The sequence below is a fragment of the Anomaloglossus baeobatrachus genome, chromosome 2, assembly GCF_048569485.1.
Source record: "Anomaloglossus baeobatrachus isolate aAnoBae1 chromosome 2, aAnoBae1.hap1, whole genome shotgun sequence".
NCBI lineage: Eukaryota > Metazoa > Chordata > Amphibia > Anura > Aromobatidae > Anomaloglossus > Anomaloglossus baeobatrachus.
Window position 1 is genome coordinate 521,336,968 of NC_134354.1, and position 17,312 is coordinate 521,354,279.

General features: G+C 41.4%; 1 protein-coding gene across 1 annotated transcript in view; it reads right to left on the reverse strand.

Annotated features, from left to right (window-relative positions):
• Positions 1-392: 392 nt before the first annotated feature.
• The window catches only part of TRAT1 (T cell receptor associated transmembrane adaptor 1), a 41,612-nt gene continuing 24,692 nt past the window's right edge, over positions 393-17,312 (reverse strand). The window contains exons 4-5 of the mRNA XM_075334298.1: positions 8,388-8,458; positions 393-1,606 (exon numbers count right to left, since the gene is read on the reverse strand). Of these exons, the coding sequence (XP_075190413.1) occupies positions 1,307-1,606; positions 8,388-8,458 (371 nt within the window). The 3' untranslated portion in view covers positions 393-1,306. The remainder of the gene's footprint in view (positions 1,607-8,387; positions 8,459-17,312) is intronic.

A 17,312-nucleotide genomic window follows, 5' to 3' on the forward strand; every position in this document is an offset into this window, starting at 1 on the left:
TGGACACATTTTATTATGCATGGTTCATCTCACTATTCATTCATTGACATAATTCACATTCTTAAAGCGTAATAGTTGTTTTAATTTTCATAACATATATCAGTACACATGAAATAAGCAATTTTGCAATATAGCTGAAGTAAAACCTGTATTCAGTGAAGACTTTCCTATTTCAAAGATAGGAGATGGCAGTTGTTAGGCCGGTGTCACAATCGCGAGTGCCTCGCGTGTATCTCGCACTATTCTCGCGTTGCTTTATCCGGCACGGACTCACACTCTCCTCACAGGAGTGGGTCAGTTGCATAGAGATGCATGCAACGACCCGCTCCTGTGAGGAGAGTGTGAGTCCGTGCCGGATAAAGCAACGCGAGAATAGTGCGAGATACATACGAGGTACTCACAAGTGTGACATCGGCCTTACTGATAGAAGCGGGGGAGGGGCAGAGATTTGCCTTTAGCTCCTCCCTCTACCTCTAACTCCTCCCTCTGCCTCTAGCTCCTACCTCTTCCCGTCATTATAGAATCTCATCAGTATCTGCCATCTCCTCTCAGTACTAGGAAAGTCTTCACTGAATACGGATGTTACCTCAGAATTGATCATTTTGATAATGACTGATCAATTCTAGCAGAGAAAGAAGCAGATTTCTCTGATAAAAAATATTACAAAGTTGCTTATTGTTTGTGTATTATTGATTTATGAAATAAAAATTCATGAAAAATTGCATTTGTGTGTTATAGGACATGTGTTATCTATACTTTGGTTTCTTACTTGATCTATATGTATCTATCTCACATGATACCATTTATATTTCAGGCTAACAGCTGTACATATTGGCTGCGTCTAGATAAATTAACTTATTCTTGGTCAAGTGTCAGATGGATTAAATACAACAACATTTAGCAAGGCCTGTAGAAGGCCATATGGTAAAGTGATGGTTCTTCCACTTACTACCCTGTAAGGCCTTATTCACATGTATGTATTTTTCCATCAGTTGTATGACAAAGCCAGGAATGGAATTTACAGAGAGATACTATGATTGAAAGATTGACACTGATGTGTGAATTAATCTTCAGTTATCAGCCCTTGTTCAAAGCTTATAAATAATGCACACATACTGTATATTCCCTTTATCTTCACGCACAGTTCATAATACAATATTTTGAGGCCCCACATTTCATTCATTCCATACTATTCTCATAAAACCTCATTCACATGACAGTTTTGCGTTTGGTGTTGTGTGCTGTCGGTGTTTTACACTGTTTTGATTGAAGAGTATATAGATATAGCCCTGTTAATCCATAGCTTCTAATTTGACCAATGAGATTGATTTTCTTCTTCAGTATCCAGATTGTTTGTTGTCTTCTTCATCAAATGGTAAATCCGCACTGGGTCATCATGAATCAGCTCTTCTTCACCTCTACATTCTGCTGAAAGCTGCTCACTGTTCAGGTAAATGCTGGATCTAGATAACATAACATTTGCTCTGTCCACTTCTTTAAAAGTCCGGATACTCTTTGGTTTTGCTTTATTCTTTCGACTTTTACCAGGTCTTTTTGGATTGAGATCAAGATCAGCATAGCACATCTGTTCCTCTGGATCCATCAGCTAAAATAATGAACAGCACAATAAATAACACAGAATTTTTGAGGAATTGCCAAGCTGCAAAAATATTTTTAAAAAATCTCCCATAAGGTAGAATACCATTAATACATAAATAATATTCACTTTACCTATTCCCCAATGCTCCTGTTTTAACATTAACCAGGCCCAGTATCGGATTGTGATGCCAAGGGCCCACCCATAACATTGACTCTGGTGGCCAAGTGTTCCATTCCATGCAAATATTACATTACCCTCATTCATAAATGTACCAACATTAAACTTGGTAGTTTGTTAGATAAATTATGTGATCATACAGTATCTTTATACATAGTGAATTAAGGGGTACTTTGCACACTACGACATCGCAGCTGCGATGTCGGTGGGGTCAAATCGAAAGTGACGCACATCCGGCGTCGCTGTCGACATCGGAGTGTGTAAATCATTTTTGATACGATTAACGAGCGCAAAAGCGTCGAAATCGTATCAATGGTGTAGTGTCGGTCATTTCCATAATGTCGCGGCAGCGACAGGTACGATGTTGTTCCTCGTTCCTGCGGCAGCACACATCGCTGTGTGAGAAGCCGCAGGAGGGAGGAACATCTCCTTACCTGCGTCCCGCGGATCACGCCGGCTATGCGGAAGGATGGAGGAGGGCGGGATGTTTACGTCCCGCTCATCTCTGTCCCTCTGCTTCTATTGGTCGCCTGCCGTGTGATGTCGCTGTGACGCCGCATGACCCACCCCATTAGAAAGGAGGCGGTTCGCCAGCCAGAGCGACGTCGCAGGGCAGGTAAGTGCATGTGAAGCTGCCGTATCGATAATGTTCGCTACGGCAGCTATCACAAGATATTGCAGCAGGGACTATTGCGCTCGGCATCGCTACCATCGGCTTGCGATGCCGTAGTGTGCAAAGTATCCCTAAGTGTATTGTGCCAACTACTGCTCATGTAGCGGGTCATTCCTGCACAGGGGCCCACCACTTCCTCAGTGGGTCTGTGTGATGCAGCCCAGGCCCCTACCTTCTCTTCCAGCAAGAGAGGCATGTGATCAGGATGGAACAAAAAGTGCAGAGACCAACTCTGCCTTTCCTGCTCAATCCAGATAAATATGTGACAGCATCCGCAAATCACGATGGTCACCACTGCGGCTGCTTATTAGCTGCAAAGGTCACATGAATATCCAAACCACAATCCAATTGACTGAAATGACAGAATGAGCAGAATTTTCAGTTAATAAAACACGTTATACTAAATTATTTCCCTGTGAACTATATATATCAATCTACTCAGCATGTGCTCTGTGGCACGTTACCTGCAGATTGATCAGCACTTCTAATGTGACCCCCATTGCATATATTTATAGTCATAGCCGAAAGTGTTGGCACCCTTGAAATTGTTCCATAAAATGAATACTTCCATAAAATTAATTATTGCAATTGCCAATTTGTTATACACATGTTTATTTTCCTTGTTTGTATTGGAAAATACAAGAATTTCACACAAAACTCAAAAAAATGGGTTGGACAAAATTGTTGGCACTCTCAGCTTATCCTATGGCAGAACACCCTTTGGAATAAATAACTGAAATAAATTGCTTTCTATATTCATTAACAAGCTTCTTATACTTCTTAACTGGAATTTTGGACCATTCTTCTTTTGCAAACTGCTCCAGGTCTCTCATATTTGAGGGGTGCCTTCTCCCAACAGCAATTTTCAGATCTCTCCACAAGTGTTCAATGCAGTTTAGGTCCAGACTCATTGCTGGCCTCTTCAGAGCTCTTCAGAACATTGATTCCATCCATTTCTGGGTGCTTTTTGAAGTATGTTTGGGGTCATTGTCCTGCTGGAAGACCCATGACCTAGCAAGCAAATCCAGCTTTCTGACACTGGGCACTACACTGTGACCTAAAATCCTTTGGTAATCTTCAGATTTCATGATGCCTTGCACACAGTTTAGACATCCAGTGTTAGAGGCTGCAAGACAACCCGAAAACAAATATGAGCCTCCACCATATTTAACTGTAAGTACTATGTTCTCTTCTTTGTAGGCCTTATTCTATTTTTGGCAAACAGTAGAGTGATGTCCTCCTGGGTCTCTTACCATAGCGTATCCTTTCATTCAAATGTTGACATATAGTTCGCACTGATACTGATGCACTCTGCACCTGCAAGACAGCTTGAATTTCTTTAGAACTTGATTGGGGCTGCTAATCCACCATATGGACTATCTGGTGTTGCAACTTTTCATCAATTTTATCTGCTGTTCACGTCCAGGGAGATTACCTAAAGTGCAATGCGTTGTAATTTCTTGATTATGTTGTGCACCATGGACAAAGGAATATCAAAATGTCTGGAACTAAACTTATAACCTTAAGATTGTTATATTTTTCAAGAATTTTGATTCTTCAGTCCTCAGACGACAGTTCTCTTCTCTTTCTGTTCACCATGCTTAGTATGGCACACACAATGCAGAGACTGAGTAAAATTCTCCCCATTTTATTTGCTTTCAGATGTGATTTCAATATTGCCCACACCTATTACTTGCAATAGGCGAGTTTGAATGAGCATCACAAGCTTGAAACAAAGTTGTTTACCCACAACGTAGGAAAAGTGTCAAAAATTAATCTGGCCGATTTGGGGGGCGGGGGTTGTATGAAATTATGTCCAATTTACTTTTTTCTCTGTTTTTTTTTTCTGTGTTGTTCCAATACACAGAAATGAAATAAACATGTGTATAACAAAACATTTGTAATTGCAATAATTTTCTAGGAGAAATATTTATTTTTTTAAACAATTTCAAGGGAAGGAACACTTTCAGCCATGACTGTATACTATATTACAGTACCTACAAATAGGATATCAAGCAGTCACGTCGGGAGTCTGTCAGCAAGTTTTTGCTACCTCATCTGAGAGCAGAATTATGTAGGCAAAGAGACAAGGAATCTAACAATGTATCACTTAGGCGGGCTTTGCACACTACGACATCGCAGGTGCGATGTCGCTGGGGTCAAATCCAAAGTGACGCACATCCGGCGTCGCAGTCGATATCGTAGTGTGCAAATCCTTTTTGATACGGTTAACGAGTGCAAAAGCGTTGTTATCGTATCATCGGTGTAGGGTCCAACATTTCAATAATGCCGGTGCAGCGACAGGTACGATGTAGTTCCTCGTTCCTGCGGCAGCACACATCGCTGTGTATGAAGCCGCAGGAGCGAGGAACATCTCCTACCTGCGTCCTGGCTGCAATGCAGAAGGATGTAGGTGGGCGGGATGTTTACATCCGGGCTCATCTCCGCCCCTCCGCTGCTATTGGCCGCCTGCCGTGTGACGTCGTGTGACGCCGCACGGCCCGCCTCCTTAGGAAGGAGGCGGGTCGCCAGCCAGAGTGACGTCGCAGGACAAGTGAGTGCATGTGAAGCTGGCGTAGCGATAATGTTCGCTACGCCAGCAATCACAAGATATCGCAGCTGCGACGGGGGCAGGGACTATCGCGCTGGACATCACAGCATCGGCTTGCGATGTCGCAGCGTGCAAAGTACCCCTTAGATTTCTGGGTGCAGCCGTTCTGACACAATCAGAATTTTTAGTTTTAGCCATTTAGCAGAGCTGAGAGAGCTGCCCTCACTCACACACCAGGCTCTCTATAGAGATTGTGCATTGACAGTGAGGTGTCAATCAGAGGAGGGGGCATGTTGGACTGCCATGCCTGTGATAATGTAGTCCAATCAATGATAAGTCCATCTTATGTCCTGCTGCTTAAACAAACATAATAAATACAGATAAGACCTTGACAAGACAGGCATCCCTGAATTCTCTGTGTTAACCCTTGCATCATGCTGTCTTCAGCTTACAGAGCAAAAGCCTGCTGACAGATTCCTATTAAGACTGTAAATAGATTGATCTGTGATGCACTGTAATAACAGAATTTTAACCACATCTGGACCGCCCATAGACTTTAAATCTGGCTGGTCTGCAGTCTACTCTTCAGTGATTTTCTAAAATGTCACTGCATACTAGAGCCACTGCAGATGATCACGGAGCTGAGGGCGTGAGAAGCCATCTGTCAGGCACAACTGAGTTCCCCATAGAGATGGCACAGGTGCTTTTTTTATTGCCTTTTTTTATTGATTGTTGTATGCACAGCATTAACAAGCATTTTGTATACAGTAAAGAAGCGCTAATTTCATTTTCTCCTAATGACCAATGAGTCATGTTGTTGCTGACTATAGGGAGAGAATTGGAGATACTAGATCCTAGTAGACCCAGTCAGCTTTGTTATGCAGGCAGGAAGCGGCTGTGAGGTTAAGTCATTTCTCATGGACAAGTCGTGAGTAGGGCTGAGCGGATCCGGACTGCAAGAGTCCAGATCCGGCCCCCAGCTGGCTTTTTGTTGGCTGGGGATCAAAATTAGGGGGGACCGCACATTGGTTGTTTTTTTAATTATTTATTTAAATTAAAAAAAAAGCCACATGCGGTTTCTCTTAGGCCGGAATCACACTTGTGAGGGACTTGCACGAGTCTGACATCGCATCACAAGCACAGCCGCACACTCTTCTGACAGGAGCGTGCATGTGTTTCTAGGTACATGCACGCTCATGTTCAGAGAGCGGCAGGCCGTGCCAGCTGATGTCATGCCAGACTTGTACGAGTCTGACATTGCATCATCGGCACAGCTGCGCACACTTCTGACAGGAGCGTGCATGTGTTTCTGTCTACATGCACGGTCATGTTTAGAGAGCGGTAGGCCATGCCGGGTGATGTCATGCCACACTTGTACGAGTCTGACATTGCATCACCGGCTCTGCCGCACACTTCTGACAAGAGCGTGCATGTGTTTCTAGGTAGATGCACGCTCATGTTCAGAGAGCGGCAGGCCATGCCGGGTGATGTCATGCCAGACTTGTACGAGTCTGACATTGTATCACCGGTACAGCCGCGCACACTTCTGATAGGAGCATGCATGTGTTTCTAGGTACATGCACGCTCACATACTGACCTGCAGACACTTGCACTGCTTTCCCCGTCCACTGACCATCCTGGCACCTGTGATTGGTTGCAGGCAGCTGACACACTGCCACTCAGGGTGGGGACACGTCTAACTGCAACCAATTACACGCGCCGGTGGGTGGGCAAAACAGTGAATATTGAATTGTCGGCACCGGAAAGGAAAAGCGTGACCCAGAAGGAGTTTGCTGCCATGACACAGTCTGGGTGAGTATACCGCACGCGCTGCTACCCCCTTATCCCTTCCACCAATGTTTTTAATCTCCGGATTCTGGTCCCCATAGACGTATATGGGCACCGGATTCCACAGCAGATCGTGTTTTTCTTTTTATTGAGCAGTGATTCGCCATTTTTTTGTGAGTCCAAGCAGCTCTAGTCGTGAGACGGGGAAGTCAAATAGTCCAAGGTTAAAAGCCAGGAGAGTACATCAAAGACAAAAGGATAAGACAAATGGATAGTCAGAGGCAAAGTCCAGGGTAAGGTAACTAAGGTCAGAGAGTGTCAAGGCAAAAGGGGTAATTGAAATGAGTAGTCAAAAGGTAAATCCAATATTAGGCAACAAAGATAAGAAAATCAGAACACAGAGCAAACACCCCAGTGAGCCAAGCTATAACTGTCAGTGCTTTGACCACTGCCAGACAGATAAATAGCCAGGCCAAGGTCAGATTTAGGGCTTCTCCAAGTCCAAATAGGGGCTTGTGAACTGCAGGGTTCACACCTCTCCTGGTTTGTCCATCTTATGTGAGTGATAGAGTTCAGTCGTAAAAGTGGAATGTATTCATTTTTTGAATAACTAATTTGAGTAAAACTGAATATTTTGCAAATAAAGTTACTGTAACTTTACTTTCATGTTATAAGTTAAAAAATTGTTCTATTTAACTCATTATTGTCAAAAATTTGGAAATTGTTGTTGTGTTCAATAAGATATTAAAATATTACTACCCAAAGAGTAATGTATTCATTTATTCTGATCCCTGTGCACAGCAATAAAGTGAATCTGTCAGCAGGTTTTTGTTATTCTATCTCAGTGCAGTGTAATGTAAGGCAGGAGACCCTGATCCCAGGGAAGTGCCATTTATTAGGCTGTATGCTGCAGATTCAATACAATCAGTATTTTAGCAGCAGGAGCTTAACACTACAGGAGGACATATCACCTGCAGATGAGCCAGGCTAATTTGTGTAACCCCACCAGCACCACTGATTAGCAGATTATTCTCAATGTACAGTTTACATAGGAAGCTGTGCCTGCTTCACTGTCCAGTAAGCAAAATCTGCAGCTGGATGCTCAATTCCTGTTAATTACTTATATGTACGCAGGTGGGGAGAAGGAGGCAAGCGATGATTGGGCGCAGAGCTCATGTGATGTAACAGCCTCACTTGAATCCCCGGGAGAGCGACTGCCAACACCAATGGAACAGCGCTAGCATGGAAGGCAAGAATAACCTTTTTTGTTTTAATGGGGGCATACATGGGAAATGGAAACAGGTTGTCCCAGTGGACAATTCCTTTAAAATAAAGGAAATACAAAAAAGAATGCAGATTTGGTTTGGGTTTTTTTGGGGGGTTCATTCATTTAGTTGCTAGCACTTTACAGAATTATAGATCCATACCGAATTATGATCCATTCTGATAAAGACCCAATAAGAAATCGTACAAGGTCATGTACAATGTGTATGAACTGCTGAATTGTATAGGATTAAGATACATTTTATTAGTTAAACCAAACAGCAAATACCGTACTTTAATTAATATACATAAAATATATAGAGTGAAAAGAGTACCTGATTTTCCTGTATGTTTCTTTCATGATGATTCGCCATTGATTCATAACAACATTCATCATTATTCTGATCTATGTTTTAAAAAAATATAGTTGTCATAAAACAGCATCATCTCATATCACTTTTACAATATCTCTAAAAGTTAACATGTCATACTTCATGTACAATAAAGTGTTCTCTAAGTTTAATACAAAAAACAGAGGATTTTCAGCTCACCCCTCTTCACTCCTAATCTCACCCCCGACGCACGGAAACACCCTGACCCGGGTGTGTAATCACTGAAGCAAATAGAAAAATTTCCAGCGTCTCCAGAAGATAAAATAACAATGTCTTTATTGATGTAAAAATCTTCTTACCATCCGATAAAATGACATATGAGGAAATATGGACATGTGGATAGAGGAGCTCTTTCCTACGCGTTTCACCCTGTGAAGGGCTTAATCATGGAATGCGTACAAAAGGTCTCAAAGCGAGTATTTAAATGCAATGCACGTCAAAAAACAGATGGTTCAATTACATGGAACACACCCTTTACATTCAGTATAAACAGCATTGAATTTGAAACAATATGAAAAAACAAAAAAGAAGAAAAAATTAGAAAATACAGAGACCAACACACAAAAAAGGAAAGAAAATTAACTAATCACTCCCCTTGTGTATGAATACAGACAGATCAGAACAAAAACGAAAGTATGAATGTAACAGTTAAAAACAAACTTTTGATGCTAAAGAAAGCCATGATATATTTGTATTGAGTACAAAAAGGTATTTCTTTATAATATAGTTGTATGCAGACAGAGAAAAACGCATCTGCGATATAATCTTAGCGTAGAGAGGAAAAGACAAAAAATATGCAGTATTTCTCTGCACATATCAAAAAATACCACTAAAAAGTTGAACACTCAAAGAGCCCTCTATTAGCGGGAGACATGAAAGACTGTAGATTACAATAGATATTAAAAACTCAAATGAAAAAAAGAAAAATTCAGACAGCTGGAGTCAGAAGAAACTCACATGCTAGCAAGGTAGTGGGGAGAAAGATCGCTATGAGTACTGCATGATCAGATCCCTCCTCTTGTTCATACCATGCGGTATTCTGGTGCCTAATTTGTATATCCAGAAAAACTCTCTGTTGAGAATCTTTCTGCGATGGTCCCCTCCCCTTCCTCTCTATGCTAAGATTATGTCGCAGATGCGTTTTTCTCTGTCTGCATACAACTATATTATAAAGAAATACCTTTTTGTACTCAATACAAATATATCATGGCTTTCTTTCGCATCAAAAGTTTGTTTTTAACTGTTACATTCATACTTTTGCTTTTGTTCTGATCTGTCTGTATTCATACACAAGGGGAGTGATTAGTTAATTTTCTTTCCCTTTTTTGTGTGTTGGTCTCTGTATTTTCTAATTTTTTCTTCTTTTTTGTTTTTTCATATTGTTTCAAATTCAATGCTGTTTATACTGAATGTTAATTGTGTGTTCCATGTAATTGAACCATCTGTTTTTTGACGTGCATTGCATTTAAATACTCGCTCTGAGACCTTTTGTACGCATTCCATGATTAAGCCCTTCACAGGGTGAAACGCGTAGGAAAGAGCTCCTCTATCCACATGTCCATATGTCCTCATATGTCATTTTATCGGATGGTAAGAAGATTTTTACATCAATAAAGAAATTGTTATTTTATCTTCTGGAGACGCTGGAAATTTTTCTATTTGCTTCTGTGATTACACACCCGGGTCAGGGTGTTTCCGTGCGTCGGGGGTGAGATTAGGAGTGAAGAGGGGTGAGCTGAAAATCCTCTGTTTTTTGTATTTCACTTGACTTGTTTCGTGCTCCCCCTACACCCCTTATCTTGTGAATCTAGTGGAAATTATTATCCACACAATTCCACTCCATATGGATCCACCCCTACATAGAAGAACTAAATTTAATTCCATCTTCAACTCACGTATTGAAGTGACTATGACTGAGGCTGTTACTAAGGACAATGAGGAGCTCTTATCATTATACAGATCATTGGAAAAGAGTAAGTCTAAAGAAGCCAGACTGTGGTGGGATTCCACCTCTTTACGCTCATATATTGATAAAGGTATGATACCTCGTGGATTAAGGATTATAAAAACTCCCACTTTTTCCTCTTTTACTGAGACTTTTTTGAATGACTGGAACACCGTACTTTCTAAATGTTCGATACAGCTTATGGAGCTTTTTGTAAAATATGAAGAAAAAGAACTGGAAACCTGTAAAAATGATATTGCTACAACTGAATCTGCTTTGGATAAATTCAAGGATTTTTCTGAATTGACTACACTTAAAGAAAACCTGGATAAACATCTCACTATATTAGATGATAAAATTGCAATTATTGCAGATAATGTTTCTTTTTTTCATTTGAGTTTTTAATATCTATTGTAATCTACAGTCTTTCATGTCTCCCGCTAATAGAGGGCTCTTTGAGTGTTCAACTTTTTAGTGGTATTTTTTGATATGTGCAGAGAAATACTGCATATTTTTTGTCTTTTCCTCTCTACGCTAAGATTATATCGCAGATGCGTTTTTCTCTGTCTGCATACAACTATATTATAAAGAAACACCTTTTTGTACTCAATACAAATATATCATAGCTTTCTTTAGCATCAAAAGTTTGTTTTTAACTGTTACATTCATACTTTCGGTTTTGTTCTGATCTGTCTGTATTCATACACAAGGGGAGTGATTAGTTAATTTTCTTTCCCTTTTTGTGTGTTGGTCTCTGTATTTTCTAATTTTTTCTTCTTTTTTGTTTTTTCATATTGTTTCAAATTCAATGCTGTTTATACTGAATGTAAAGGGTGTGTTCCATGTAATTGAACCATCTGTTTTTTGACGTGCATTGCATTTAAATACTCGCTTTGAGACCTTTTATATGCATTCCATGATTAAGCCCTTCACAGGGTGAAACGCGTAGGAAAGAGCTCCTCTATCCACATGTCCATATTTCCTCATATGTCATTTTATCGGATGGTAAGAAGATTTTTACATCAATAAAGAAATTGTTATTTTATCTTCTGGAGACGCTGGAAATTTTTCTATTTGCTTCTCTAAGTTTAAAGCTTCCAAGCTTATTTTTTTACAATTTGTGTTCATAAGTAGTGATGGGCGGACCCACAGATACACATGATCCGCAGGACCAACTGGATTTTTTTTAAAAAAACCCGGTACAGGTCAGGAATTGATCTCAGATATATGGCTGGATGCCAGTTCCCATATAAGTCTATGGATCATGCATTTAAAAATAGTAGTAGAAAGGATAGGACAATTGCAGCAAGCACCTTATACTACAGTCTCCGTGCAGCTGTAACACTGCTTCTGGGCCGCTCATACTACTTCCAGGGCTGCTCATTACCATCATGCATGAGCACTGCTTCCCCCACCCACCTGCAGTCCCGACATTTCTGATTCGTTGAGGTCAGACAGCACCCCCACCCTGTGTGACAGCATGTCTTACTGTAACCAACCAGAGACGCTGTGTGTTTATATTGGTGTAAAAATAAATAACTTAATTAAAAAATTGACATAGGGTCCCCCCATATTATGATACCCAGCACAAATAAAGTATACGGGTACAGGGTGCAGCCCCCAGCCGTGTGCTTATCTTGGTTGTGTATCAAAACAAGAGGGACCACATGCGTTGTTTTTCTTTTAATTATGTAAATAAATCATTTTAAAAAATGGCATGCGGTCCCCCCAATTTTGATACCTAGTCATAATAAAGCTGACAGCTGGGGTCTGGTATTTCCAGGCTGGGAAGGCCCATGGTCATTGGGGGCCCCTCAGCCTAAAAGTAGCAGTCTGCAGCCGCCCAGATGTCACATCCATTAGATGCGATAATCCCAGAAAACTTTACCTGGCTCTTCCCAATTGCCCTAATGTGGTGGAAATTGGGGAAATAAGAGGTTGCTTACAGCTCACAGCTGCCACTAAGCGCTAGATTGAATACCCTAATATTCGCTTCGCCGAATACCTCGCCGCTATTAGACCCCCAATGTAAGTCTATGGGAAACCAGAATAATTTTACGTTGGACCCAACGGTGACCTGTGGTGACTGAGGAAAAGGCTGAAATTGATGGGAAAAGGCTAAAACAGTATGGGCATAGCCTGTAGAAGGTGCCTGACTGTATTTCTGGTGTCTTTGAATAACGTAGTCAGTGCAGCACGTGGCGTTTACGTAGTCGCCAGAACAGCTTTCAAACCAAATTAAGAGGGGAAATTGCTAAGATACAGATTCTAGTGCCTAATCATTATAATACCATAGAAGTTAAAAGTAAGTTTAAGCTACTAAAATCATCAGTGGCACCATCTGAAGAATACTCACGTGCTTTTACAACCTGTGACATTGAAATCGCCCTTGCTGAAACTAAAATTAACAAAGCTCCCGGCTCTGATGGGATCCATCCTGAATTTCTCAAAAACTGTGGACCTTATGCAAAAAAATGGATGGCAAAGTTCTTCTCAGATATTATGGAGAATGCTCAAGTCCCTAGTAAATTAAAACATGCCAAAATAATTGCATTGTTAAAACCTGGGAAGCCTGAAGATAATCTATCAAGCTATAGACCCATTGCCTTGTTGAGTTGCTTATATAAGCTCTTAGAACGCTTAATATATAACAAGATCAGTCTAAAGATTTTCGACTCAATACCTATAGAGCAAGCCGGCTTCAGACCTGCTCGAAACTGTAGTGACCAAGTCTTAGCTTTGACAACTCTTATTGAAGCTGAATTCCAGAAGAACAAGAAAGTTTCAGTGGCGTTTATCGATCTCTCTGCTGCATATGATACTGTGTGGAGGGAAGGACTTTTATATAAATTTCTGAAGGTGATTCCATGTAAGAAAATGATGTACCTCTTGAACAATATGATTGCAAATCGAACTTTTCATCTTATTATGGGCGATTCAACCAGTTGTAAGAAATCTTTAAACAACGGACTGGCCCAGGGATCAGTGCTGGCACCTCTCCTGTTTGCCCTGTACCTAGCTGATATTCCTAAAACAGTGTCACGGAAATTTGGATATGCCGATGACTGGGCACTTGCTATGGTAAGCAAAACAATGGAGGAAGCAGAGGACGTTCTTACAAAAGATCTTAGTGTAATGGGAAAGTACTTCCGACAATGGAGATTAAAACCTAACCCATCAAAAACGGAAGTTTGTTGCTTTCATTTACACAATGCAAGTGCCAAGACTGAACTTAAAGTACAATTTGAAGGCCAATCTGTTAAACACAATTTCAATCCTAAGTACTTAGGTGTAACCCTTGATAGAAGTCTAACTTTTAAATCCCATCTGGATAAATTGGCACAGAAACTGAAAGCACGTAATAATATTATTCAGAAACTTTGTGGATCCTCATGGGGCTCGGCAACATCTGTTTTGAGAACATCTACTCTTGCCCTGGTGTACTCTGCTGCAGAATACTGTGCTCCAGCATGGTTAAATAGCTGTCATGTAAACTTAATTGACACTCAGCTGAACAACTCTTTGCGTATAAAATCTGGTGCTATTAGACCTACACCTGTTCACTGGTTACCTGTGCTGGGTCATATCGCACCCGCAAATCTAAGAAGACAAAAGCTCTTACTTAAAGAGTACACTAAAGTAGTGAATAATGAAAAACTTCCAATACACCAAAATATCAGAGATGTTACAATACAACGATTGAAATCAAGACATCCACCCATCCGAACTGCAATCACCTTGCATGAACAAAACTTCAATTTAGAGGAGAAATGGCGAGAACTTTGGGTCAATGTAGTAGAAGGTGATCCCCAAATGTTCCCTAATTTACAAAACCCTCCACCAGGCTTCAATCTACCAAGGAAAACATGGGTTACTCTAAATCGTATCAGAACAAACTTTGGCGTCTGTGCAGATTTTATGCATAAGTGGGGAAAATATGACTCTCCGACCTGTGACTGTGGAGCAGATCGTCAAACTATCCAGCACATTGTTGAGGAGTGCCCCCTGAGATCCTACCATGGTGACAAGAAGGATTTCCATATTGTAAATGATAATGCAATTGCATATATAGAAAATCTTGATATTCAAATTTGATTTTTATCCTTTTGATATTTTTCAATCACTGTCTATTGTCTGGTGTTTATTTTTATATGATGGTAAGATATACGTTCATACGATTAAATTAAATCATTATAATAAAACGTCAAATCAAGCCACGACCTCCCAAAAAAAATACTCTTTAGCATATGTTCACACGTTTCGTTTTTTTACATTTTTCCTTCTTTTTCGATTAGAAAGGGCTGTAACTTGTACATTATATTGGTGTCTGTCTCACACCTCCTTTTTTGGGACAAATTTGACAGCACTTTAAAAGGTCAGCTATAATGTGCCCGTTGGGATGTTGACCTTGCCCTCCTCCTCCTCCACTAGCACCACCGGCTCCAGTGGCCCTCTACTCAAATGTAGGAAGGGCCACTGGCTGTCCTTAAATCTCAGACTTCTTAGGGCTCTCAGGTGGGCCCTGTAACATACATTGGGGAGGGATGGTAGTCATTTGTAGTTTTCTGCATCCCCTGTATCATTAGTGTGAAAGTTGGAATATATATTCCGTAACACTTTACAGTGCTATTGCCAATGTGGCCATTTGGGTGTTGGCCTTGCCCTCCTCCTCCTCCTCCACCAACACCACTGGCTAAAGTGGCCCTCTATTCAAATTCTATTCAAATGATTCAGTAATGTATGTTATATGGACAAAGGAATGCCACGTTGGGACATCGAAGCTGATGTCATTGATGATGATTGCATCTGACCAAAACAAGGTTGGGAGAAGGAGGTATCATCGCCTGCTTCCTAGACCACAGTTTGTGAGGCATGCAGCACCGTGGAAGTGTCAGTTGTTTCACTCTGGGACTCAGGCTTTATTCCACTAGCTAACACTGAGGATTTCAAAAAAATCGGTTTCCCCAGGGGGGAATGGTTCAAACACCATGGAGCTCAGCATCAGAAGGTACTCCCAACAGCTCCCAACAGTAGGATTTGCAACAGGGTATAACATGCCAAGGAGTTTAATAAATTCAGTTTACCCAGGGGATAATGGTTCAGACATCATGGAGCACAGTATCAGAAGGTACTCCCAACCGCTCCCAACAGCTGTTTTTAAGAAAAATTGGTAGGATAAGCAACAGCGCCTAACATGCCAAAAGCTAAAAAAATTCTGATTCTGTAGGGTGCCATCTATAACACACCGTGGAGCACAGCATCAATAAAGAACACAAATATAGACTGCCTGACCAATTGTTATAGACAGTGTAGCCTCGACAGTGCTTGTGGAAGTGCATAATGTACAAAGGCTTGAAAAATATTGCCCTGGGTGACTGGGCCAAACAATTACGTCGCAGCAGCATAACAAGTTAGAATAGTCATGCGGTCTCATTCGATGATAGAAGACAAAATAGTCTTGAATGAGAAACAATGGAACTTATTTGAACTTAAGAAATCCAAATTTTGGGGCCACACTTATTATTGGGTCTTGTTAACAGGCGGCCTGAGATACTCTGGGGCAATCCATCTCTGATTCATTTTGATCATCGTCAAACTGTCTGCACTTTCCGTGGATAGTCGTGTGCGAGTATCTGTTATTATTGACCCCGCTGAGCTGAAAACATGCTCAGACAACACCTCGCAGCAGGGCAAGCTAGCACTTCCAGAGTGTATAAGGCGAGGTCTGGCCAAGTGTTGAGCTTGGAAACCCAATAGTTAAAAGGAACAGTAGACTCGGAAAGCACGCTGATATGGTCACCTACATAGTCCCTCACCATCTTACTTAAGTGTTCCCTCCTTGTCATAGTTCCCCCAAGCGGTATCTGGTTCTGTTTGTGGAAAATGGACCAGTTTTGGCACATTAGTTTCCCGCCTGTGTTGCTCCTACTATGCGTAGCCCTCTCTTGTAATACTGTTGCGTGAGATTACACGCTAGCTCTGACGCCAGCATGATCTGAGGGTAATCGTTTCATCAATTGCTCCACTACAGCCCTCTTGAATATTTCCGTAGTACAATCCTTATTTGCCTCGACAAGTAGCGAAGCGAATTTGTCTTTGTAGCGTGGGTCAAAGAAGGTACATAACAAGTATTCGTTGTCTGCCAAAATGTGGACTAGCTGACAGTCATGAGAAAGGCAGTGTGACATGAACTGTGCCATGTGTCCCTTTGTGTGTCCCTGCTAAGAATACATTCTGTCTCCCTAAAACTTCTCTCCTCCTCAGTCTTTCTCTCCACCTGCTCCTCCTCAGGCCATCCATGCTGGACAGCCCTGAAGCTTGGGTTGTCAATCCCTTGGTTATCAACTTCAAAGCATTCCTGTTCTTCATCATCCTCCTCATCCTCATGATGCTGACCAAAGGTGGCCTGAGCCTGTTGGCCGAGGTTGTGCGGATTATTAGCAACCATTGTGAAGTCTGGACCCACAGACACCTCGGGTGCATTAACACTTTGTTCAGTCAGACCATCCAGAGAGTGTTTAAATAAACAATAAGTGGAATGGTAATGCTGATAAGAGCATCATTACTGCTCACAATGTTGGTACAGTAATCAAAATTCTCTAGGACCTGACAAATGACTGCAATGCACACTTACTCTGCAGTACTTATGTTTGGCAGCTGCGTCTGACGGGCATGTTCCAGCTGGAATTGGGATACTGCCCTCTGCTGCTCATGGATCCTGGCCAACATATGATAGGATGAATTCCATCTCATAGGGAGGTTACATATTAGTCTGAGACGAGGCAAGTGTAAGCGCTGCTGCAGCACTGCCAGGCCAGCTGAAAATAGGTGACTTGCGGAAATGGGCGCTAATACGTCGTACCTTGGTAAGCAGGTCTGGTATCCCAGGGTATTTCTTCAGAAAGTGCTGAACTACTAAATTT